General features: G+C 42.5%; 1 protein-coding gene across 1 annotated transcript in view; it reads left to right on the top strand.

Annotated features, from left to right (window-relative positions):
- Positions 1–25,831, top strand: part of tnxba (tenascin XBa) — a 50,189-nt gene extending 24,358 nt beyond the window's left edge. Inside the window, exons 7-15 of the mRNA XM_087286755.1 lie at positions 2,733–2,852; positions 17,539–17,694; positions 19,091–19,215; positions 19,295–19,427; positions 19,522–19,673; positions 21,132–21,228; positions 21,382–21,543; positions 21,625–21,788; positions 25,322–25,831. Coding sequence (XP_087142881.1) covers positions 2,733–2,852; positions 17,539–17,694; positions 19,091–19,215; positions 19,295–19,427; positions 19,522–19,673; positions 21,132–21,228; positions 21,382–21,543; positions 21,625–21,788; positions 25,322–25,438 — 1,226 coding nt within the window. The 3' untranslated portion in view covers positions 25,439–25,831. The remainder of the gene's footprint in view (positions 1–2,732; positions 2,853–17,538; positions 17,695–19,090; positions 19,216–19,294; positions 19,428–19,521; positions 19,674–21,131; positions 21,229–21,381; positions 21,544–21,624; positions 21,789–25,321) is intronic.
- Positions 25,832–26,721: the final 890 nt, after the last annotated feature.

Below are 26,721 nucleotides of genomic sequence, written 5' to 3'. Positions count from 1 at the left end.
ATGTATCTATCTATCTATCTATCTATCTATCTGTCTGTCTGTCTGTCTCTATCTATCTATCTATCTATCTATCTATCTATCTATCTATCTCTACCTATCTATCTATCTATCTATCTATCTATCTATCTATCTATCTATCTATCTATCTATCTATCTATCTATCCATCATGCTAACAACATGCTAATTCATGCTAGTTACATGCGAATTCATGCTAGAATCATGCTAACAACATGCTAATTCATGCTAGAATCATGCTAATTTATGCTAAAATCATGCTAGTAACATGCTAATCCATGCTAGAATCATGCTAACAACATGCTAATTCATGCTAGATTCATGCTGGTAACATGCTAATTCATGCTAGAATCATGCTAGTATCATGCTAATTCATGCTAGCATCGTGCTAACAACATGCTAATTCATGCTAGAATCATGCTAGTAACATGCTAATTCATGCTAGAATCATGCTAACAACATGCTTATTCATGCTAGAATCATGCTAGTAACATGCTAATTCATGCTAGAATCATGCTAACAACATGCTAATTCATGCTAGAATCATGCTAGTAACATGCTAATTCATGCTAGAATCATGCTAACAACATGCTAATTCATGCTAGAATCATGCTAACAACATGCTAATTCATGCTAGAATCATGCTAACAACATGCTAATTCATGCTAGAATCATGCTAGTAACATGCTAATTCATGTTAGAATCATGCTAACAACATGCTAATTCGTGCTAGAATCATGCTAGTAACATGCTAATTCATGCTAGAAGCATGCTAACAACATGCTAATTTATGCTAGAATCATGCTAGTAGCATGCTAATTCATGCTAGAATCTTGCTAGTAACATGCTAAATCATGCTAGAATCATGCTAACAACATGCTAATTCATGCTAGAATCATGCTAACAACATGCTAATTCATGCTAGAATCATGCTAACAACATGCTAATTCATGCTAGAATCATGCTAGTGAAATGCTAATTCATGCTAGAATCATGCCAACAACATGCTAATTCATGCTAGAATCATGCTAGTAACATGCTAATTCATGTTAGAATCATGCTAACAACATGCTAATTCATGCTAGAATCATGCTAGTAACATGCTAATTCATGCTAGAAGCATGCTAACAACATGCTAATTTATGCTAGAATCATGCTAGTAGCATGCTAATTCATGCTAGAATCTTGCTAGTAACATGCTAAATCATGCTAGAATCATGCTAACAACATGCTAATTCATGCTAGAATCATGCTAACAACATGCTAATTCATGCTAGAATTGTGCTAATTCATGCTAAAATCATGCTAGTAACATGCTAATTCATGCTAGAATCATGCTAGTAACATGCTAATTCATGCTATAATCGTGCTAACAACATGCTAATTCATGTTAAAATCATGCTAACAACATGCTAATTATTGCTAAAATCATGCTAGTAACATGCTAATTCATGCTAAAATCATGCTAACAACATGCTAATTCATGCTAAAATCATGCTAGTAACATGCTAATTCATGCTAGAATCATGCTAACAACATGCTATTTCACGTTAAAATCATGGTAATAACATGCTAATCTACCTACCTATCTATCTATCTATCTATCTATCTATGTATCTATCTATCTATCTATCTATCTATCTATCTATCTATATTTTCATACTTTTAAAAACTGTTTAAACTAAATAAACTATTACCGTCAGGCTTTCACAAGCCAGCCTCAAAGTTTGTTCTCAAACTTTAAGAATCTAGTTACCATTTATGATCTAAACAGGTTGGATGGGGATTGTTGCAAATGACCATTTTTAGACTTCTTCAGAGATGTTTGATTGAGTCCAAGTTTGACCAATGGTTGGTCTAAAGGAGCACATTATAGAGCTTTTACGATTTGACTTTTGCTTAATGTGAATTTCCTGCTAACTTTCAGCCATCCTGAATTATATTTACTTTTCCTTCTTCCCTGCCACCATGCCTTATATTTGAGACTTTATTATGCAGGGGTTGAACAGGGCTTTGTTTTCTCCACATATTACACTTGAACCTACATCTATTACTATCTGAAAGTTCTTCTGTGTTTAATCTTAAGGAAAAGCTTGAGTCTGGCCACAGATAATTAGTGTTAAACTAATGTTTGTCCTTCTATAAGTCTTGCTCAGTTTGTCTGTCTTTCATTTAGGATTTCACATGAACAATTTTTTTTTTGCAAAAAAGTAGCACATTTTTTAAGTCGTCCCCAGATCTGTGTCTCAATCAGCATAATCTCACGAGAATACGTAAGTATTTTTCATTTTGCCAGTTTAGTGGCTAATTCGTAGTTCAGTCGTACAAAATTGTACGATCCTAAAAAAAGAGGCGTGGCACCTAACCCCTCCCTTAAACCCAACCGTCATTGGGGGATGAGCAAATCACACTAATTTGTACGAATTCATACGAATTAGCCACTAAATCAAAAAGTTACGAATTGCCGTGAGATTGTGTTAGTCTCAACACAATCCTGTCTCTGCTGGCCATTGCTTTGAGGGTTTGTTTGATGCATGTACAACCTTACATAAATGTATGCCCTTCCAAATCATGCCCAGACAAATTAAATTGTCACAGGGTAACTCCAATTAAAAAATTGGAGAAAAAAGCAGAGAAACATCTCTAATGATTTTCATTTTCCAAATTTTTTTTATTATACGTACTAATTACTATTTCATTTTTCTCTCAATCCTAGTGCCAGATTCTCCTACTGAACTAAAAGTAGTGAACATCACAGACACTAAAGCTTTGCTGGTATGGAAACCGTCCAAAGCAAAGGTGGACAGCTATATCCTAAGTTATGGGACTACAAAGTGTAAGTGAAGTTGAATATTTTCTTAAATTCTCAACTGAACTGTCCAACTGAACTGCTCATTCTGAAAACTTAGCCCTATATACGTTTCTGGAGACAGCAAATTCTGTAGCCAGAGGTATGTATGGCTGCATTTCATATTTAACAAAAGCTATGGGGCGGTATGATGCCATTTCTTTTCGCACTTACCAGCTCACTGCTTACGTGTGGACTGCTTTCCCGCTGTAACCAGTTTGTACCGTTAGCTCACCATGTACGTCAGAGGACTTAAGATGCAGAGAAAAGTTGACCAAAATGACAGAGTTTGAGTTTGAGTCCGCCGAAGAACGGTTCCAGAAAACAGGAAAAACAAAAACAGAACACAAAACCTTAAAGAAACGAATAAATAACAGGGTGAAAATGTGGTCAAATCTGAAAATGTGGTAAAAATCAGGCGAAGGCTTTTCTTTTTCTGGACTGCTTTTAAAAAGTGTTGGTTGGGTTTAAAGGGCCATGAAACCCCCTCGTTTCAGCAGTGTGTTTTCACACCTCTACTTTGGAAAAAGTCAGAAAAGTGGGCGTGTCCAGCTCTGTTTAGGGGGGAGTGTCGGAGGAAGAAAAGCGGCTTGGTATGGGAGTGTCTATTTGGGCGCGCTGAATTTCAGAGTCAAAACACACACCCACAGCGGACAATGTGACTGTGTTTACATGGACATCTGTAGTCGAATTATTTGCCAAATTATTAAATGGTGGACTTTAACTGCAGTTTGGCTCTTTCATTCAGGGAATTCATTCATGTCCCTCCCGACAAACGTGATATTTGATTCAAGGCGCTGCTCTAAGCGTGTATTTTTCATGCAATGTTTGATACCGCACGGCGAATGAGAGAAAAAAAACTCAGCATTTCCCGGAAACTTAGATACACACGGCAGGTAGCGTCAGAAAGCCGCGTGTGTTATTCCGGTCACAAAATCCAACACGAGGTTATAGTTTGGTTGTAACTGTTAGTGCTAACTATTGCACTCGGTGCAATAGTTTGTTTGATACGAATAAAATTCGAACTGAATAAACAAAGAGCACTGGTCGCTCACTTACCAAATCTGTAGAGACAGGACAATCACCAGCAACTAGAGCTCAAGAACTCTTTATTTAGAGGAGACTACAATCTGGATCTCAGCGTTTGCAGATGAGAACAGCTCTCAGGTAAACAATAATCCTCCTTAGACACGTAAGTTATTGTTGTCGCGCGTTGCGTACACTGTTAATCCACGCGTGAGTCTGCGCTCTCACAGAGACAAAATGAAAACGAAACTTAACAGCAGCAAACTATAAAAGCAACACTTCACGCTTGTTTTGTGTTACGTCCCTGATGGTAAGTGTCTAGGAGTGGGAGTAACAGTGAAAAGTTTTTAAAAAATGTTGGTTGGGGTGAGTGTGGGTCAGTCCCCTGCCTTCACGACAACACACCAAATTCAAGTTAAATAATTTATTAACAAATGTACAATAGGAAAACAAAACTGGGAAGCAAAAATAGACTTCAGGAGGGGGAAAGGCCAAAACAACAAACAAAAGTACACTCTAGCTAGTTAGGGAGTAAAACTGTCTAAACTGACAAAGTAAAATTAAATCAACAACAGAAATGTACACTAACTCCCTAACTAAACATAAACAAGAGAAAAAGGGTTTCAGAAATAAAATGGCACCCACCTCCCTACGGCTTCCAAACACAAAGTTAGTTTTCATAAACAAAGCTCAAATGGCTTCAGAGGCTTTAACAACAGATATTAACTTCAACAAGTTAAACACAACAGCACCAATAGTTTCTCACAATAGCTCAACCAGGCAGGAGAGAGACCACACTCTGGAAGCAAGCTTCAATGTGGCTTGCAACTGGCAGGCTTTTAAGCTTGCCGGGCAACGAGTAGCAGGTGCAAGCAATCAACTTCCTCTCCTCCACACTTAGCTAAGAAACAGGTTGCAGGAACGGGGAGAGAGAGAGAGAAAAACCAAAACACAATAATACATTCAAAACACAATGGAATGTAACACCCCCACCCATAAGTTTTCAAGTTAACCAATCTTGAAAAAAAAAAAAACTATACAAACCAAATTCTCATTTTTCTTTTCCTTTCTACTCTACAGCATGGGAAATTCTCGAAAGGGCATCAGCTACGACATTTTCAGAACCTTTACGGTACTGGATAGTCAAGTTAAATTCCTGAATAATAAGGGACCACCTCATTAGACGCTGATTTGAATTTCTCATTCTGTGCAAAAAGACAAGGGGATTGTGGTCTGTATACACAGTGACACAACTACTACCTCCAAGGTACACTTCAAAGTGTTGCAAAGCCAACACCAGGGCTAAGGCCTCCTTCTCAATCGTACTGTACTTTTGCTGGGCACTGGTAAATTTTTTTGAAAAGAAAGATACTGGATGTTCTACATCATTAACATCTTGCAGTAACACAGCTCCAGCACCTGAGGAACTGGCATCTACTTGCAGTAGGAATGGAAGGTCAAAACAAGGGGCAGAGAGTACAGGTGCACTACTTAAGAGGTCTTTGGCGGCTTTGAAGGCAGAGTCACATTCAGGGGACCATACAAACTTTCGGGCAGTGCTGAGCAAGTCTGTTAAAGGGGTTACTATGGTAGCAAAGTTTTGACAGAAGCTCCTATAGTAGCCCACCATTCCAAGGAAACGTCTCAGCTCTCTTTTGTTGCAGGGAATGGGAAACTTCAAAATAGCTTCAACTTTCGCCTCAACAGGCTTCACTTGACCCTGACCTACTTTTTTACCTAGGTAAGTTACTACTGCTTTGGCAAACTCACACTTCTTAAGGTTAAGTGTTAGAGAAGCACTAGCCAGTTGTTTGAAGACTTGATCAAGAATACTCAGATGTTCTTCCCAACTGTGAGTGTAAACCACTACATCATCTAGGTAAGCTTCACAGTTAGGGATTCCTGACAACACTTTTTGCATTAACCTTTGGAAGGTTGCAGGAGCATTGCGCATCCCGAAGGCCATTACAGAGTACTGCAGCAGGTTATCAGGGGTCACAAAGGCTGAAATTTCAGATGCACGGTGACTTAGTGGCACTTGATAATATCCTTTTAGAAGATCAAGTTTTGTAATGAAATGGGCACTACCTATTCTGTCCACACAATCTTCCATTCGGGGCAAAGGAAAGGAATCAGGCTTGGTCACACTATTTACTTTGCGGTAGTCAGTGCAGAAACGGAAGGTTGAATCTTGCTTGGGCACTAACAAACATGGGGAGCTCCAAGGGCTCTGGCTTGGTGTGGCAAGACCATGTTGGAGGAGATATTCAACTTCCTGCTTCATTATCTCTCGCTTATGAGGATTTACACGGTAAGGGTGTTGTTTGATGGGAGGAGAGTTACCTACATCTATGTCATGTGTGATCATAGAGGTTCTGCCAGGGACATCAGAGAAAAGCATGGGATATTTATTAAACAATTGAGCAAGAGATTGCTTCTGATCTTCGGGCAAGTATGCAAGGTAGTTATCAAGCTGACTTAATATTGTAGAATTTTGAAAGTGTGCAGGTATCACTTCATCTTCATCAGAACCATCCACAATAGAACTGAGAACAACAGTCTTCACCTCAACAGGTCGGGCTGCCTCAACTTCATTGGCTGCTGAATCTTGTGTCTTATTTTCACTCACATAAGACTTTAACATATTTATGTGACAAACTCTGCTTTTTCTTCTGCGGTCAGGAGTAGAAATTACATAATTCGTCTCACTCAACTTCTTTTCAATGCAATAGGGGCCAGCGAATCTAGCATGGAGTGCAGAGGGTGGAACAGGGAGTAGAACAAGCACTTGATCACCAGGCTGAAAACTGCGTTTAACTGATTTCTTATCAAATCTTGACTTCATCTTCGACTGGACACACACAATATGGGCCTTAGCAATGTCACAGGCACTATGCAGTCGTTCACGGAAGTTACTGACATAGTCCAACAGGTTGACGGCAGATGTTTCTTTAGACAGCAGTTGTTCCTGGAGGAGTTTTAGGGGTCCACGAATAGTGTGGCCAAAAACAAGTTCAGATGGGCTGAATCCTAATGATTCTTGGACCGTTTCTCGGACAGCAAACAATAGCAAAGGCAGACCTTCCACCCAGTCTTTTCCAGTACTCACACAAAATGTCCGGAGCATGGTCTTGAGAGTCTGATGGAACCGTTCTAGCGCCCCCTGCGATTCTGGGTGGTAGGCGCTTGACATCTGATGAGACACTCCCAACTCCTTTAAAACCTGTGCAAACAGCTTTGATGTAAAGTTAGAACCTTGATCAGTTTGGATGACCTTTGGAAGGCCAAATGTGGAGCAGAATTTGATAATCTCTTTGACTATTACACTAGCTCGCAGAGATCGCAGTGGAAACGCTTCTGGAAATCTTGTAGCAGCACACATTAAAGTTAGTATGTACTGATGACCAGATTTTGATTTTGGAAGGGGCCCAACACAGTCCAAGATCAAGCGTTCAAATGGTTCATTTATAACTGGTATAGGTTGAAGAGGGGCAGTGGGAACAGTCTGATTAGGCTTACCAGAGAGTTGACAGTCATGGCAAGCTCTGCAATAACTCACAACACTGTTTTTCAATCCAGGCCAGAAGAAGTATTTCAAGATTCTCTTGTAAGTCTTAGTGATACCAAGGTGACCAGCCAAAGGATGCTCATGCGCCAGCTTCAGGACCTGGGGACGGTAAGCAGAAGGTAACACAACTTGATGTACAGCTAACACATCTCCATTTACTTGTGGTTTCCATCGTCGCATGAGTATACCATCCTCCCAGTAGTAAGTAACTGGACCACTCAGATTTTTAGCTTTTTCAAAGCTGACAGAAGCATCCAGAGACAACAATAGGGAAGGATCAGCTTTCTGAGCAGCAGCAAGGTCCTCCTTTCCAACTTTTAAAAGAGTTGCAGCTGAATCAGAATCACTCCTTTCACAAGGGGAAGAAATCTCAGGGTTAATGAAGAGTGTACACTCAGACATGCCAGACACAGGATTCATAAAGGAGTCACTGAGGTTCACAACATCGTCCAACTTTCGAGATTGTGCTCTAGTAACAGCACAGGCAGGAAAAACAGCAGGGAAATGAGCAGCAACAACATCTGGCTGTACAGTCACCTCAGGCTTATCCAACACAATAGGACAAGGAAAAACTTTACCTCCAGCCAGGTCATTTCCAAGGATGATGCTTACGCCCTCCACCGGCAGTTCACTCCGTACTGCAATTTGAGCTTGGCCTGTGACCAGATCTGATTTTAAAAAGACAGTATGCAAGGGTACTTTAATACAGCTCAGTTCTATTCCTCTGACTAGTACATCTGTGCCAGTGTATGTTTTGTCAGAGAAAGGTAACACTCCAGCTAAAATGAAAGACTGAGCAGCTCCCGTATCCCTCAGGATGGATACTGTTTGGCCTGGTGAGTCAGCTGAAAGAGACACAGAGCCAGTTATCAGGAAGGGTTTATATCCAGAATCCTGGAGTGGTTGAAATGAGGGGTCAGATACAGAACCAGCTTGAGCAAAAGCTACACTCTTTGACTTTGTAGAAGCAGACTTCTGTTTCCATGCTTTACAGTCAGATATTAGGTGACTAGAATCTAGGCAGTAAAAACAAACACGCTTTCGGCTTGAATTATCCAGCATGGGTTTTACTTTCTCTGACTTCTCAGATGAAAGAACGGGTGAGATTGCCTTTACCTGTTCATTTGCAAAACCTCGATGCCTGAATTGACGAGTACTTGAAAATACTGACCTATGGGTTAATGCAAACTCATCTGCTAATACTGCAGCTTCAGAGAGGGAATTTATCTTTTGCTCATTTAGGTGTATCACAATGTTCTCAGGAAGACAATTTTTAAACTCTTCAAGCAAGATGAGTTCCTGCAGTTGATCGAGAGAGTTAACCTTACTGGCCAGACACCATTTCTCAAAAAGGGTTCTCTTTTCCCGTGCAAACTCAACAAAGGTATGTTTGGCTGTTTTCGTTGTACCTCGAAAGCGCTGGCGATATGCTTCAGGCACAAGTTCATATGCACGTAAAACAGCAGCTTTTACAACATCATAATCCAAGGACTGATCTATTGGAAGTGCAGCACATACTTCCTGAGCTTTACCCACAAAGTTACACTGGAGTAGTAAACCCCACATGTCCTTGGGCCAACCAAGTTTTTCAGCAATCCGCTCAAATGCAGTGAAATATGCATCTACCTCTGCTTCTCGAAAAGGGGGTACTAATTTAATATACTTTGCCACATCAAAGTTAACCCGAGCATCATTGGGAGAGCCAAAATTAACAGTACTACTCTGTGCAGGAACAGCAGTCAGGGGTGAGGAAGGTCTAGAACTTGGAGCTGACACAGGCTTGTTTAAATTAACAGTGCTACTCTGTGCAGGAAGAGCAGTCAGGGGTGAGGAAGGTCTAGAACTTGGAGCTGACACAGGCTTATAGCGTAGAGCTTCTGCCTCAAGTGACAAAGTCTTCAGCTTAATGTCTCTATCAGCTTGTACTTCAATCACACGAAGATGAACAAGTTCAGTTTCATGCTCTTGTTGTTTAATGGCTAACTCAAGCTCCTTTAGCTTTATCTCCAATAAAGGATCCATAATTGGCTCATTACCAATAGGAACAGCGTCAACATTAGTTTCAGCTATTTCAACTAATTCCTGCTCCTCTAGCCCATCAGTTTTTGACTCAACTGGTAGGATACCAGAATTAACCAACTCAGTATATACCTCATCTTTTAAAACTGCTTTAGTAACATCCCTAGACACAGAGATTTTAAAGAACTCAGCAATTAACAGCAAATCCTTCTTACGACAACGATTGAAAACTTCTACTGTGGGAGCAAGACTAAACTCAATCAAATCAAACTCCATTTTACAAAATACAACCTATCTGCCCCTTTCCAAAAAAAAAGAAAACAGCCACAACTACAATTAGACTAAGAAAAATCACTAATAAGTTACAAAACTTCCCCAAAATTCAAATTGTAGAATACAAAATTCTCAAAGTCAAATTTGAAAAGGTAACGTTTAACTTTGTTCAAATCCTGGACGAGCCCCCAATTTTCACTGTTACGTCCCTGATGGTAAGTGTCTAGGAGTGGGAGTAACAGTGAAAAGTTTTAAAAAAATGTTGGTTGGGGTGAGTGTGGGTCAGTCCCCTGCCTTCACGACAACACACCAAATTCAAGTTAAATAATTTATTAACAAATGTACAATAGGAAAACAAAACTGGGAAGCAAAAATAGACTTCAGGAGGGGGAAAGGCCAAAACAACAAACAAAAGTACACTCTAGCTAGTTAGGGAGTAAAACTGTCTAAACTGACAAAGTAAAATTAAATCAACAACAGAAATGTACACTAACTCCCTAACTAAACATAAACAAGAGAAAAAGGGTTTCAGAAATAAAATGGCACCCACCTCCCTACGGCTTCCAAACACAAAGTTAGTTTTCATAAACAAAGCTCAAATGGCTTCAGAGGCTTTAACAACAGATATTAACTTCAACAAGTTAAACACAACAGCACCAATAGTTTCTCACAATAGCTCAACCAGGCAGGAGAGAGACCACACTCTGGAAGCAAGCTTCAATGTGGCTTGCAACTGGCAGGCTTTTAAGCTTGCCGGGCAACGAGTAGCAGGTGCAAGCAATCAACTTCCTCTCCTCCACACTTAGCTAAGAAACAGGTTGCAGGAACGGGGAGAGAGAGAGAGAAAAACCAAAACACAATAATACATTCAAAACACAATGGAATGTAACATTTGGCAACACAACGTGGCGTCTTTGCCGTCTACACTGTGACAGTAATGAATATTAATGAAGTTGCACAATAGAGCGCGCTGATTGGTTTGAACCAAGCCTTACTCATGCATTAATGCAACACACTGTAAGACGTAATAAGACTCACTCTGGCACAGACGCCCAGTCTGCACGCTGGAATACACGCTATTATGTCATGGCCGTGACGCAGCTTCAAAAATTCGTTTCAAACAGGAAGTACGAATTTGCTTGAAATAACGCAAAAACAACCAATTTACACTTTTTAGTGAAATATAGGTGTCCTAATAGTGTTTTTAGCAGTGTGGGACACATATACGACTGTCAACAGCTCAAAAAATGTGTTTTGGTGTTTCGTGACCCTTTAAGGAAGCGGGTGGTTGGGTCAATCAATACAATTGATTGTGTTTATAGAAGGAGGAGGGTGGGTCAGTTGATCGGTCAGTCAGTTAGTCAGTCAGTCAGTCATATAATCAGTCAAACAGTCAGTCAACAATAGCCTCTGGTGGGTTTATGCAAGAACAGCAGGCACGAATGGCACTCGTAAGAGAAATTTGAGTTCCCCTTCGGTTGGGAAACTTCAGTGCCATGAAATGGGAGGATTCGGATCAGAAGCCGCTTGTCTGGAGAGTATTGAACGGGCCAATGAATGAAATTAATTGGCAGCGTAAGCTTGTGCAGGTGTGCGGCATCTGCAATTATCTCAGCATATAAGCACACCTGAAGCCAGCAGACGCCATTCTTTTCGCTTCAGATCCTTTCTGAGTGAGTCGATGAGGGTTCCTCTTGCTGATCAGCACTTCAGAGCGAACAAGTGTATCTCCCGGTCCAGAGTGGGTCTTCGCAGTGGCAGACGGTCGAGCTGGGTTTCTCCCTTGCCTGCGGTTCTTTGGGTCCGGTCCTCCAGAGCGGTGCGTATTGTTGCAAACTTTCCTAAAAGAGCAACACAGTCGTGCAGCACGTCCTTTTCAGGATGGCGCTCCGACTGTGCGTTTCTGGATGCGGGGGTTTCCTGGCTCCGGATGATGGACACGATCACTGCATTGCATGTTTGGGGGTCCATGTTAATGCGGTGCTCGCAGGCGGTTCATGTCGTCATTGCGATGCCATGACCGTTGCACAGCTAAGATCGCGGCTAACTTTCGCAAGAGAGCGAGCCACCCCAGTTGCCTCCTGTTCTAAAAAAGCAGCGGGCGCTCGGGCAGATCTGAGGGTTTCAGCGGGAGATAATCCGCCGCCCACGGGCTCACGGACCTCTCGCTCCTCACGGCGCTCCAAGCTTCGGGTAGTGGGAGTGATCCGTCTAACCAGATGGTAGCTCTCACACTCGCTGACACCGGAGATCAGATGTCCTCCGCGGCATCGGAGGGTGGGCTTTCACTGTCCGACGAAGATCCGGACCCGCTCGCCCCCACCGGGCAGGTGAGCGCTGTCAAATCGGATCCTGAAGCGGACATGTTAGCCGTGCTTTCCCGGGCTGCTTCGGCCGTGGGGTTGGAGATGGTTTATCCCCCAGCTCCGCGGCCGGACCGACTAGATGGGTGCTACGTAGAGGACCAGAAGGCGAAGCCTTCGAAGCCTCTCGTCCCCTTCTTCCCGGAAGTGCACAGTAGGCTCACGCAGTCTTGGAGGGCACCTTTCTCTGCCCGTGCTGCGTGTGCCTCCGCCCTCACCGCCCTTGACGGCGGAGCTGCCAGGGGGTATGAGGCGATCCCGTCAGTGGAGCGCGCTATCGCGGTCAATCTTTGTCCGCTCGGCGCCTCTACGTGGCGGGGTTTGCCCCGCCTCCCGTCCAAAGCCTGTAGGTTGTCTGCCTCCCTCGGAGCCAGAGCTTATAAGGCTGCGGGCCAGGCTGCTTCTGCTTTGCACGCGATGGCCACCTACCAGCGCTACCAAGCGCAGGCGCTGGCCGAGCTGCACGAGGGCGGGTCCAACCCAAGCTTATTACATGAGCTGCGCACCGCGACCGACTATGCTCTTCGGACTACTAAGTCCGCTGCGTGTGCACTGGGGAGGACGATGTCCACACTTGTGGTTCAGGAACGCCACCTCTGGCTAAACCTGGCCGATATGCGCGATGTTGACAAAGTTCGCTTTCTTGACTCGCCCATATCCCATGCTGGCCTCTTCGGCGACACCGTCGGTGAATTCACCCAGGAATTCAAGGCGGTGAAAGAGCAGTCGGACGCGATGGGCATTGTCATCTATCGGCGTGGCCGTAAGCCCGCTCCGCCCGCCGAGCCATCCACCTCCGTTGTTCCTCGCCGAGGGCGCCCGCCAACGAGTGCTGCCCCGCCCCCGCCTGCGCCTCCGGCCAAGCGGGCGCGGCGTACACCTCGAAAGCAGGCAGCCCCTCCTGCCCAGGGCGCCGTTAAGTCCGGTAAACGGACCGCGAAGCGTCCCTGAGACAGGCCATCCGGAGAAGAGGAAACTTGCTCTTTCCCCGCTGGAGGGCGGGGCCCCGATAACAACGGTACTTTTCAGTGCCACCAAAACATCAGTAAAAGAGCACTTTTTCCCTTCCCCGGATGTGACTGCACAAGTTCTGCCAGTCCGGGACGCGCTGCCTTCCGGCTCGCAGACTCTACGTGCTTCGCCAGTGGCTCACGAGCGATGGGGGGACGGTCTCCCTTCCCTCAGCCCTCCAGCCCCCTCTCCGGAGTCAGGGTGCGGAGCCAGAGCGAATCGCTCTCCTCCAGCTTTTCCGCGGGACCCTCGTGCTTCCCGGATCAGCACACCCACTCCGCGCTGCCCCACCGCTGGTACGTCAGCGATTGTAGCGATGACTCCATTAGCGAGGGCTCTGCCTGCCTGGTTAGCGCGGGCCAGCCCCTCGCGGTGGCTCATACGCACAATCAGACTCGGTTACGCGATTCAGTTCGCGAAACGGCCCCCCAAGTTTACGGGCGTGTATTTCTCCAGGGTCAACCCCCTGTCCGCCCCTGTCTTGCGAGAGGAGATTGCTGCCCTCCTGGCGAAGGGTGCAATCGAGCCGGTTCCTCCAGCCGAGATGGAGAGTGGGTTTTACAGCCCATACTTCATCGTACCCAAAAAGAGCGGTGGGTCACGGCCAATCCTAGATCTGCGCGTTTTGAACCGCTGTCTGCACAGGCTGCCGTTCAGAATGCTCACGCAGAGGCGCATTCTCCAATGCGTTCGTCCTCAGGATTGGTTTGCAGCCATAGACCTGAAGGACGCGTATTTCCATGTCTCCATTCTTCCACGCCACCGCCAATTTCTGCGGTTTGCGTTCGAGGGTCGAGCGTGGCAGTACAAGGTCCTCCCCTTCGGGCTCTCTCTGTCTCCGCGGGTCTTCACCAAACTCGCGGAGGGTGCCCTAGCGCCCCTTCGGCTCGCGGGCATTCGCATACTCAATTATCTCGAAGACTGGCTGATTTTAGCCCACTCGCGGGAGCAACTGATTATGCACAGGGACAAGGTGCTTCGGCATCTCCGCCTACTGGGGCTTCAGGTCAACCGAGAAAAGAGCAAACTCGCCCCCGTGCAGAGGATTTCTTTTCTCGGGATGGAGCTGGACTCGATCACCATGGTAGCGCACCTCTCCGAGGAACGCGCTCGCCTGTTGCTGAACTGTCTGAGGGAGCTCGACAGCAAACTAGTGGTCCCACTGAAGTTCTTTCAGAGGCTCCTGGGGCATATGGCATCCGCAGCCGCCGTCACGCCGCTCGGGTTGCTCCATATGAGACCACTTCAGCACTGGCTTCACGATCGGGTCCCCAGATGCGCATGGCACGCGGGCACACACCGGGTCTCGGTTACTGCGCTGTGTCGCGGCGCCCTCAGCCCTTGGAACGACCCCTCGTTCTTACAGGCCGGTGTGCCTCTAGGACAGGCGTCCAGCCATGTTGTTGTTTCAACAGACGCTTCCAACACGGGTTGGGGGGCCGTGTGTCGCGGGCATGCGGCTGCGGGCCTCTGGAAGGGTGCCCAGCTGCATTGGCATATCAATCGCCTAGAGCTGTTGGCAGTGTTCCTCGCTCTCCACCGCTTTTTACCAGTGCTGGAGCGGCAACACGTGCTGGTCAGGACGGACAGTATGGCGGCGGCGGCGTATATCAACCGCATGGGGGGTATGCGCTCTCGCCGCATGTCTCAGCTCGCCCGCCGTCTGCTCCTCTGGAGTCACCCGCGGCTGAAATCGCTGCGCACCATTCACGTCCCAGGCACGCTCAATCGTGCAGCCGATGTGCTCTCACGACAGCTGTTACGCCCTGGAGAATGGAGACTCCACCCCGAGTCTGTTCAGCTGATATGGGCGCGATTCAGGGAGGCCCAGATCGATCTGTTTGCTTCCCCCGAGAACGCTCACTGCCAGTTGTTTTTTTCCCTGACCGAGGGCTCTCTCGGCACGGATGCACTGGCCCACAGCTGGCCTCGGGGCATGCGCAAGTATGCGTTTCCCCCAGTGAGCCTGCTCGCGCAGTTTCTGTGCAAGGTCAGGGAGGACGAGGAACAGGTTCTGCTAGTTGCGCCCCTTTGGCCCAACCGGACCTGGATATCAGAGCTCTCACTCCTCGCGACGGCCCTCCACTGGCGGATCCCTTTGAGAGAGGTCCTACTCTCTCAGGGACAGGGCACCATCTGGCACCCTCGCCCCGATCTTTGGAACCTCCACGTGTGGTCCCTAGACGCGAGGAAGACTTAGGTAACCTACAGACTGCGGTGGTTAATACCATCACTCAGGCTAGAGCCCCCTCCACGAGGCGCGCCTACGCCCTGAAGTGGAGTCTATTCACTGAATGGTGCGTCTCTCGCAGAGAAGACCCCCGAAATTGCCAGATTAGTGTTGTGCTCTCTTTCCTTCAAGAGAAGTTGGACAGCAGGCTGTCGCCCTCCACTCTCAAGGTTTACGTGGCCGCCATCTCCGCTTATCATAGCGCGGTAGCTGGCGGCACCGTGGGAAAGCATAACCTGGTCATCCAGTTCCTTAGGGGTGCTAGGCGAATTAATCCATATCGCCCCCCTCTCATGCCCTCTTGGGATCTCGCCCTCGTTCTCACGAGTCTGCGATCCGATCCCTTTGAGCCACTCGAATCAGTATCTCTAAGATTTCTGTCCCTGAAGACAGCTCTGCTGGTTGCGTTGGCCTCCATCAAGAGGGTCGGGGACCTGGAGGCATTTTCGGTCAGTGACTCGTGCCTGGAATTCGGGCCGGATTACTCTCATGTCATCCTGAGACCCCGCCCCGGTTATGTGCCCAAGGTTCCTACCACCCCCTTTAGAGATCAGGTAGTGAACCTGCAAGCGCTGCCCCCGGAGGAGGCAGACCCAGCCCTTTCTTTACTTTGTCCAGTTCGCGCTCTGCGCATTTATGTGGACCGTACTCAGAATTTTAGATCATCTGAGCAGCTCTTTGTCTGTTATGGCGGTCGGCAGCAGGGAAGTGCCGTATCGAAACAAAGATTATCCCACTGGACTGTGGATGCCATTTCACTCGCTTATTCGAGTCGAGGTCAGCCGTGTCCCCCGGGAGTACGTGCACACTCCACTCGGAGCGTTGCATCCTCTTGGCCGCGTGCACGCGGCGCCTCTCTAACAGACATCTGTAGAGCTGCGGGCTGGGCGACACCCAACACATATGCAAGGTTTTACAATCTGCGAGTGGAGCCGGTTTCCTCAAGGGTATTAGGTAACCCTTTGGTGATTGAGGAGACAACTCGGTAGGGTGTTGAAACACGCTTGCTGCGCCATTCTCCTTAACACGGAGGTACGTGCACCTTTTTATCTGTCAGTAAAGTTCCCTGTCAGGTGAGCCCTGCAGATTCCTCCATGGCCCCCAGCACTGACTCAGCGGAGGAGTCACTTGCTGGCCCACTACGTTGTAGGTCTGCCCGCTGGTCAGCCCGCGTTTTGGGTATAGGTGCCTGCTATGCGTGATCCCCACTAGGCGATCCCATATGCTTATTCCGCCACGGTTAAGTCCCCCCCCCCTGGGCGGACCCGTGTCTTCCCTCTCCGCTAACCACTCTTTTGCTATGCGTACTCCCCCTTTTTAGGGCTAGTCCATATGTAAATTCTGCCATCTATCCCCCCCCTTGGGTAACGGATGGCCTCCGCAGCGTCCTCCCTATCGGGATTGCACGCTTCCCAACGTACTGTTGTATTTCCTAGAATTATCTAGATGCTCACGACTTCCCAAAAAATATATCTAAATCCGTAAAACTTCTGTTGAAGAAGGAGAAATTAGGGCCAGGGACACGTTGGAGGACCGCGCCCCCCATGATGTGGGTGCGTCACACTTGCTTGACTATCTCCTCATCGGGGGTGTTGGTAAGGTGCAGTCATTATGGCGCTTTCCATACTTCTCCCATTTCATGGCACTGAAGTTCCCCAACCGAAGGGGAACGTTCGAGTTTACAGAAGTAACCCTTCGTTCCCCGAGGAGGGGAATGGAAGTGCCATACTCCATCGCCATAATGACTGTCCCTTAGCTGTTTGAAAGTCTCTTCAGCTTGACAGGATGGCGTCTGCTGGCTTCAGGTGTGCTTATATGCTGAGATAATTGCAGATGCCGCACACCTGCGCAAGCTTACGCTGCCAATTAATTTCATTCATTGGCCCGTTCAATACTCTCCAGACAAGCGGCTTCTGATCCGAATCCTCCCATTTCATGGCACTTCCATTCCCCTCCTCGGGGAACGAAGGGTTACTTCTGTAACCTCGAACGATCTCAAAAAGCCTGCACAGCAACCTCTCGTGGATTCTCAAAAAATGCAAAAGAAAGTGCCCCCTGGGATGTATTTTGTGGTCTTCAGAAATGTATATAGAAGTAGCTTTTCAGAATGAGCCTGGGTTGGAACTGTCATGACTTTATTCAATATTTTTTTCTTTTCTGCTTTTTTTTTTTTTTGCTTTCTAGCTCCTAATGTGACTATTACAGTGACTTTATCTGGTAGTTCTGTGGAGCACCAGCTTAGAGCACTTCATAGATCTTCTTTATACATGGTGAAAATGACAAGTCAAGTCAACAGGCTCCAGAGTAGCTCAGTCTCCACATCTTTCACAACAGGAAGTGGTGAGTAAACACAGTCATGGTGCTATATAAAAGCATTTTATTGGTTACACTTTAAAAATAAGTTTACTAACATGAACTATGAACAATTCTTGTACACCATTGAAGAATTAAAATTAACATTACATGTTAACTAGTGTTAGCAAGTGTTATCTAGTACTAACAATGAGTCATTTTATTTTCATTAGCTAACATTAACAAGGATGAATAAATACTGTAATAATGGTATTGTTCATTATGTTTATGTTAGTAAATACATTGACTAATATCATTACACGGCTGTCAGGAATATTTGATTCTGATTGGTTATTTTCAAGGTTGGACATTCCAAAGTAAGTTATTCTACTGTATATAAAAACCTCTGAAACACAGGATCCTTCCGGTACTTTAAAACATCTGGACCATCAGTAAATACATTCATATCGATATACATACATCCACATTTATATTTAAAGACCATTTTGAGGGATGTAAAAAAAAAAACAATGGTCCCAACGCATTTCCTGTTTTACATTTTTTTTCTATAGCTTCCGAGAATCCAAAAAGAGCCACATATTGATAAATAATGTTATGATAGCTGGTTTAACATTAAGTTATAATTGAATCCCCTCTTGTTACAGTTATGAAATAGTTTTACATGTAACAATGTTTAATGTGTATTTTTATTTTTTTAATGGCAATTAACCACGTAATAAGCTTATACAAAAGCATGTCAGCCTTTATTCTGCAATAGCAACCATCTGGAAGTACTTTATCCCTCACATAATTAATGGAATCTTTTTGTAAAGTGGTACCACTAAATGGCCAATATTAAAATCCAATGTATTTGTGTTAATAGTAATAAAATATATTAACTAATAATCTATTAACTTTATTTTATTTAAAGATGTAAAAAATTAAATGCAATAAAAATGTTAAATCAGCATCACGGTGGCGCAGTAGGTAGCACAATCACCTCACAGCAAGAAGGTCGCTGGTTCGAGCCTCGGCTGGATCAACTGGCATTTCTGTGTTGAGTTTGCATGTTCTGCCAATGTTTGTGTGGGTTTGCTCCAGGTACTCCAGTGTCCCCTACAGTCCACAGACATACACTATAAGTGTATTGGGTAAGCTAAATTGTCATGTATGTGTGTAAATGGGTGTGTGAGGGCGTTCCCAGTGCAAGGATTGCGGCTGAAAGTTCATCCGCTCCATAAAACATATGCGGGATAAGTTGGTGGTTCATTCTGCGGTAACGACCCATGATTAATAATGGGACTAAGCTAAATAGAAAATGTTAAATCATTCTATTCTGATATATTACAAAGCTTTGCAAAAATCACCAGATATCTATAGTTTTACTCATTGATTAAGAAGTCAAAACAGATTATTTGTCAAAGAAAGCCTGTATGTTTTCCAGGGGTGAAGCTTCAAGTAGTGACCCCTGATGAGGTGACCTTTCACTCAGCTGTGATTTCATGGAAGGCTCCCCGTGTAGCTTTCAAAAGCTACAGGCTCACATACCAGCTTAGCGAGGAAGTCAAGGTGAATACATCAGTAACACCTGAGACAAATTTAGCAGCCTTCCCACAGCTTACCGAACCCCTGCTTTAAATTTTAACAGGAGCTGATTTTAAATCCATCTGTGACTCATTATGAGCTGACTGGACTGGCGGCTTTCTCAAACTATACTGTGAAAATAGACGGAGAAAGAGATGGGCAGTACATCAGTTTTGTCTCTTCTGACTTTACAACCGGTATGTAATGTTCCTTTTTAAAACAGCTTTAAATCCAGGTCTGGCTGTGTTGTAATTGTCAGAGATTTAACTTTCTTTCTTCGTCCCCCTTCAGCCCAGCTTCCACACCCATATCCCACAGACTGCTCAGAGGTGCAGATCAATGGGATGAAGGAGTCAGGAGAGGCTGAGATCTACCCTGAAGGGAAGAATGGAGAGCCGGTCAGGGTGTACTGTGACATGGAAACAGATGGAGGTGCCTGGACAGTAAGAAACAAAAGCCTGGATTACGCATTCTAAAAAATGGTGCTTAATAGCACTAAAAATCTTATTAATTTTAAGTTCTGCATACCTATATCTTTAAAGATGGTGCTATGTGTCATCTTAACCATCCCGAAGAACCACTGAAGTACTAATACTGGTACTGGATAGCACTGAAATTGGTTCCCCTATGATTATAAGCAGATTATAGACTATAGGAAGACTATGATTATACTGCTGAAGAATATTTTTTTATATATATAGTCATTGCTGTCCAGATTAAATTTACAGTGGCGCATGTATTACATGTCTGGATCTTTTAAATAGCCAAAAGTGTTTTTGTTAGCTTTTAAAATGCAGGCTTATTACAGGGTACAAACACTCATTTAGATGAGTCGTAAATGTCTTTTTGTCTTGTTTTATGCTTGAACTAAATGCCAATTGTCAACTGATTATATTTTAATTGCATTACAATATCATTGCTGTAAAAAGAAACTGTATACAATTGAAAAAAGTCACTTAGCTGTAAGTCATTTAACTCTTCACCGGAAGATCATCGGTATGGGAAGAAACACTAGCTCTGCATATACTCTATTACATTCTCTTCATGCTCTCAATTATATTCTCTACAGTATTGTTTCTAATATTTTTGATTTTTTTTACCAATTCCACTATGACGTGACCATCACACAATTATTTTCATTGCAATGAAAACACTAATACGTTGACTGAATGAAATTAAATGAGTAAACTTGTTGCCTCAGTTTAATGATTAATAGAGTCTCCCAAAACTTGCATATTTAAGTTCATTTAACTTGTCAGTTTGGTAGATTATACTTAAATTATTCAGTTCACTGTGTGTGTGTGTGTGTGTGTTTGTGATTTTATGCAATGAAAAAAATGTTTAAAAGAAAAATAAGCAGCCATTTATCCCCATTATGGTGAATAATTATATACAAAGCCTTGTTTTCTGATTTAAAAAAAGACCTTGCTAAAAGGTTGGACATATTAGAATTTAAAGTCAAGACTAAATTAAAAACTACCTATTTTCTCAAAGGATTAATTGTGATTTTGAGCTTACTATACTTGAAATCTTAAGTTTATGCATTTTCATTGTATACAAGCTAAATTAACTCACATTTTTTTAGGTTACAGGACCAAAATGCTAAATTAAGTAATGTTCAGTCAACTTTACTTGATTGTTAAAGAAAGCATTAGGGTTTACAGTGTGGTTTAATGTCTCTTTACACATAATTTTCACCAAAAAAATATAATTGTTTTAATATTTACATAATTTAAATGAGAAGACTTAAATTTACTTTTATTTAGTGACTTAAATAAAAATCTTTTTTTCAACTTTTTACGATTATCATGTCCATGTAAAAATGTTTTTGTGACATATCATGTACATGTGTATTGTATCCTCAGATGGATTTGAGTAAGGCTGTTGTTTTACAAATTCAGGTTTTCCAGAGAAGAATGGATGGATCCACAGATTTCTTTAGGAGCTGGAGAGACTATAGTAAAGGCTTTGGTCTCTTAAGTGGAGAATTCTGGCTGGGTGAGATTCTCCATGGAGATTATATTTTATTTTTTTAAAACCCGACCCCAATTTGTATTTTTTTTAAATATCTGAGGTAGTCTCACCTAAAAAAAAATATCAGCTTGACATCTTGGGTATTTATTTAAATTACACCTCTTCCCCTCTACTCAGGAAATGATGTGCTTCACACTCTCACCAGTCTTAAAGCAATGAGCTTGCGGATTGACCTGCGCTCAGGAAATGACACAGCCTTTGCTCAATATATAAACTTTAACATTAGCTCAGAGGCTAATCACTATGCAATTGACCTGTCTGGATACTCTGGCACTGCTGGTAAGAGAGAAAAAATCTAAATTTGGAGAGAAAAAAAAAAGCTGTTATTTTAGATTTTTATAAGATGTTGTCTTTTTCTAGGCGATTCCATGAAATATCACAAAGGCCGTCCATTCTCTACCAAAGACAAAGACCCGGACACGCTCAGCATCCACTGCGCTAAAGCCTACATGGGAGGATGGTGGTATAAAAACTGCTACAAGGCGAATCTCAACGGCCTCTACGCCTCTTATTCAGACAACAAGGTATTGCAGCGGCAAATTGGAGCATTTCTGTAGCTTGCAATATGGGAGTGTGACTTTTCACAGACACCTTTTTTAATGACCACTTACCTTCAAATTAAAAATCAAAAGCATCTGCTAAATGACTTAAAGTAAAAGTCATATCTTAGATTTAGATCAACAATTTTGGCCCAATTTTGGCATGATCCAATCCTTACAGAAAATCCATGCGAGCAATCATGTAAAAACACGTGATCCATCTAGAACATGTAAACAGTGTGATTTTTTTGTAAATCCCAACATCTTTGTTTTATGTGATTTACGTGTATTTTTACACGTGAAGCTTGCTTGTTTTGTTTGTAAAGGATTTGACAGTTGTGGTTTGTAAATGACAATGGGTGGAAGGATGCAAGAATTAGTTACTTTATTCAGTTCATCTTTATTTCTATAGCACTTTTTACAATGTACATTGTGTTAAAGCAGCTTAACATACTGTAGATGAAGAAAAGAGAGTAAAAGCCAAAATACTACAAATTGTTCAATTGAAACTGCTTTCCATTTATTTTAATATAAATGCCACTGTTGAAGATCAGTTCAATGTAGTTCAGATCAGTATAATGCAAATGTCACTGCTGAAGGCCAATCCACTTTAGAGCAACTCCACCAGTTTATCTCAGAATGTGTCATGGGGTACTTTCACACTTGGTTCAATTGCCTTGAGCGTACCCAAGTTCTATTGTCTCTCCCTTTCCACCTTCTTTGATGGTTTGTGTTCACACTCTCTTTTTCCCTTGGAACCCCGGTAAGCTTGCATTCTCGAGCTGCTGTTTTGTGTATGGCTGTTGCTAGGTGAAAGCAAACCGCCAAATTGGAAAGACGTCCACACATCAAGGTCATTCTGCTTTTACTGAATCTCTGGGTTTTGGACATACAGAAAGTGACTCGCGGGTGGCGCAGTGGGTAGTGCTGTCGCTTCACAACAAGAAGGTCGCTGGTTCGAGCCTCGACTGGGTCAGTTGGCATTTCTGTGTGTTCTCTCTGTGTTCGCATGGGTTTCTTTCGGGTGCTCTGGTTTCCCCCACAAGTCCAAAGACATGTGATACAGTTGAATTGGTTAAGCTAAAAATTGTTCATAGTGTATGTGTCTCAGTGAGTGTGTTGGTGTTTCCCAGTGATGGGTTGCAGCTAAAAGGACATCCGCTGTGTAAAAAAAGCTGGATTAATAGACGTTCATTATGCTGTGGCGACCCCAGATTACTAAAGGGACTAAGCTGAAAATAAAATAAATAAATAAATGAAGAAAGCAACTCGTGTCTATTTGCCGCAAAAATATTATAAACGTTCAGAACATCACGCGATGTCTGCAGAAAGCTGTTTTTGGAGGGGACAAGCAGACATTATCACTGTGTTTGCCCTTGCTAAGTCCCGCTTGTCACCAAGGTACAGTACGTGATACACAGAGACACACACACAGACACACACACGAATGAAGGTTATGAAATGATAGTTTGTTGTACAGTTGGCAGTTCACTTCCGTTATTTGGTACGATTGCATTCATACCAGTAAAGAATCGGACCAGAGTTTGTGTGAACCGAACCCCAGACCACCTCTTTCAGCCAAAATAGGGTACGGTACATGTGTGCACACAAGAGTTCAGAAAATGCATTCACACTAGCTAAATGTACCGTACTCTGATGTCAAACGAAACTGGGTGCGGACCAAAAGTGCTAGTGAAAAAGCACCCATAGAAAACGACATCCAACATCCCAATTAAAAAAAACAAGTTTATTTTATTTATTTTTTTTTTCTGTGATCCGGACCACTAAAAGCTCAGAATTCTTCCATACACATCATTCGAAGATGGTGAAATAAAAGAGAGATGTGATATTGGTGATGCTAAGTGGAATTATTCAGTTGAGGTTTGTGAAGCCATGGCAACAGTACTCGTATAACAGTACTAGTAGCACATATGATGGGCTTTTCTGACAACAAGACGTTGTACAGTTTATCTACACAATTGTTTCTGAAAGTCAAAACAAGAATTCTAAGAAAGTCAAAATCACATAATCTGACGAGAGTGTCCTCATCTTCAAAACTAACAAATAGGTTGTTTTTGCAAGCATTTTTATTTATTTAAAATAATGACAGTGCATGTTTTGTGTTGTGTAAAATTGCATGTGACTGGTGTAACCAATCAAAATTCAGAACATGATTTACAGTCCATTCTCCATTAAAAAAAAAAAAACCTTAGCGTCCACTTTGCTGAGGCATACATAGGAGGATGGTGATATAAAAACTGCTAAAAGGGAAGCTTCTAAGCCGCTTATTACATTGACATTTAATCAGTTAGCAGATGCTTTTGTCCAATGCGACCTACAATTGAGGAGGCATTCAGCAATTTAATAAGAGGCAATACGCACAAGAAGTGCTAATTATACAAAAATTCTTAGTCCTCAGAGAACTAAGTACTAGAGAGAAGAGTGTTTCTACTGGTGGTTTGTCAAGCCCACTTACGTATGTAAAGCATTTCTTATACTCAATTTCAACTTATATGCACAAGTTTTTACTACATGTTGACCTACTACATTAAGAGGCATGGATTGATTGTAAGTACATTTTGAGTGCAAATATACTAAAACTAGTGCAAGTGTCAGTTAAAGTATCAGACAGATAAGAAAATGTGTTTTCTACAGGTGGTTTGTCAAACCCACTCACTCTCACTGATTGAAACTATGATTGTTGTGCTACTGTGACACAATGCTCTACCATCTGAGCTACATAAATCACACATTTTAGCATTGATGAAATCACATATTTGATTTATGGCTAACAGATTAGAGCACTATTTAGAAACACTCTTATATCATATTTCAGGGGTCACAAACAACCTAAATAGTCCTACAACATACATTGAAGGATATGTTGAATCTGACAAACTGACTGTCATCTCAGAGTAAAAATATCCAACACAATCTCATGACATTTTGTAACTTTTTTGATTCAGTGGCTAGTTCTTATGAATCTGTATGATCTTTTTTGTACATTTTTGTATGATTTGCTCATCTCCAATGATGGTTGGGTTTAGGGATGGGAGTGTGTGCCATGCCTCCTTTTTAAAATAGTACATTTTGTACGACTGAACTGGTATGAATTCGTAGGAATTAGTCACTAAACTGACAAAGCGTAAAATACAAACATTTTCTACTAAGAAAAAAAAAAGCTGAAATATCATGTAGTCTGAATGGCCACTGTCCTCCAGGACAATGACCCTCCAGGATTAGTGTTAGCTAGCAATTTACTCTACTGAGTGAAGCCTGAAGCCACTGCTCTTATGAGTCACTTTTTTTAAAATTACTAAAAGTAGCCAAATGAATGTTAAAAACTGCTAAATTTGTTGCTAGGTGCTTTTTGGGAAAAAAATTGCTAGGGTATTATGAAAAGTTGCTAGCAACAATATTGCTAAGTTGGCAACACTGTCCAGGACAGAATCTGGACACCACCGGTATAGGTCAAGTTGTCTACCAATTTTTAATTTTTGTTTCGTCTTGTTTTGCAGGGTGTGGTGTGGATTGACTGGAAAGGCAAAGACGCATCCCTGCCATTTACAGAAATGAAGCTTCGACCTTCCAATTTTAGTCAAACAACCTCAACAACTCCAACAGCCCAAAGTTAAACCTGCAAAGTGAATAATGCACAATGTGCAAATACACTGTACAAATTTCTACACTGCTACTTCATTGTATATAAGTTGACAACATGCATACAATTCTTATATTACTTTGATGTGTAGCTTTGCAAATCACATTCTTTAGTGTATAACACTTTGTTTCTTAGAATTGTTATGTAGACATGCATGTGTCAATGTTCTGGTGTTCAATTATCTACCACAGATCTTACCATTTCTCCTACTGAAATAACTGCACTGTTTTGGTCTGTTGTTGCTTTTTTTGGATAATTCATGTTACTTCAAATCTCTTTATATTACTATCACCCCTGTCTATACATTTGTTTTACTTTCCTTGTTTCAAGATGTGTAGAGAAAATGAATAAAACAATGTACTAACCAGTCCTGGGTTCAGGAAGTGAGTTTTTGCTTACTATCATTATTATTATTATTATTATTATTAGTAGTAGTAGTAGTAGTAGTATTAGTAGTAGTAGTAGAAGAAGCAGTAATAGTGGTACATAATAAAAAATGTTAAGTGTTTAAACCTAATGTTTGATCAAACCCAACCGTTAAAAAAAGGATGATTAAAATTAAATTGAAAACGTAATACAATGTTAGGTTTGTCAACACTGAGTTGCTAATTGAAAATTAAATGCATTTAGTACCCAGCATATTTTAGAGTGCATTAATTTGACATATTTATTATAGATGTGTGCTGTTATTGATATGATTTCTATAATATAGTGTAATATTAGACAACCCAAAGTATTTTTGCATACGCAGAAGTGATGTCTTTTTTAATGATTCAAATAACTTCTGTGTAATTGTCAAAAAATAAAATGACAAAATATAAATGCAGTAAAGTTATGCCATCATTTAGGTTAAAATATATGCTTAAGTAAAACTGAAACAATGTACGTTGTCTGGCCTGTACTTATTAAAAATAATAATAGTAAATTTATTATATTTTAAATTATTACAAACTTCTTGTTGGTAAATGGTTAAAACCTTTTTGTTTATAAATGCTGGCAAAGCATCCAGTTTTTTATCTAATAGTATTTAATCATAAGATGATTACATATTAATATTACTGACAAGAACAAAAATGGTCGAAATTTTATTTATTAATTAGTTTTTATTAACCTTTATGCTTAAAACCTGCCTTTTATCGTTAACAAACATATCTGTATAAAGATTCAATGGATTAGTTCAATTCAACCATGAGTGATTTATCACACTATAACTTCTCTTTACAGGCAAATTCTCTTCCAGATGTCTACGTTGAGCTA

This window comes from Danio rerio, chromosome 16 (genome assembly GCF_052040795.2).
Source record: "Danio rerio strain M-AB ecotype USA chromosome 16, GRCz13ab, whole genome shotgun sequence".
NCBI lineage: Eukaryota > Metazoa > Chordata > Actinopteri > Cypriniformes > Danionidae > Danio > Danio rerio.
Note: the sequence above shows the minus strand (reverse complement) of the source record. Positions and strands in the feature narration are given on the sequence as shown.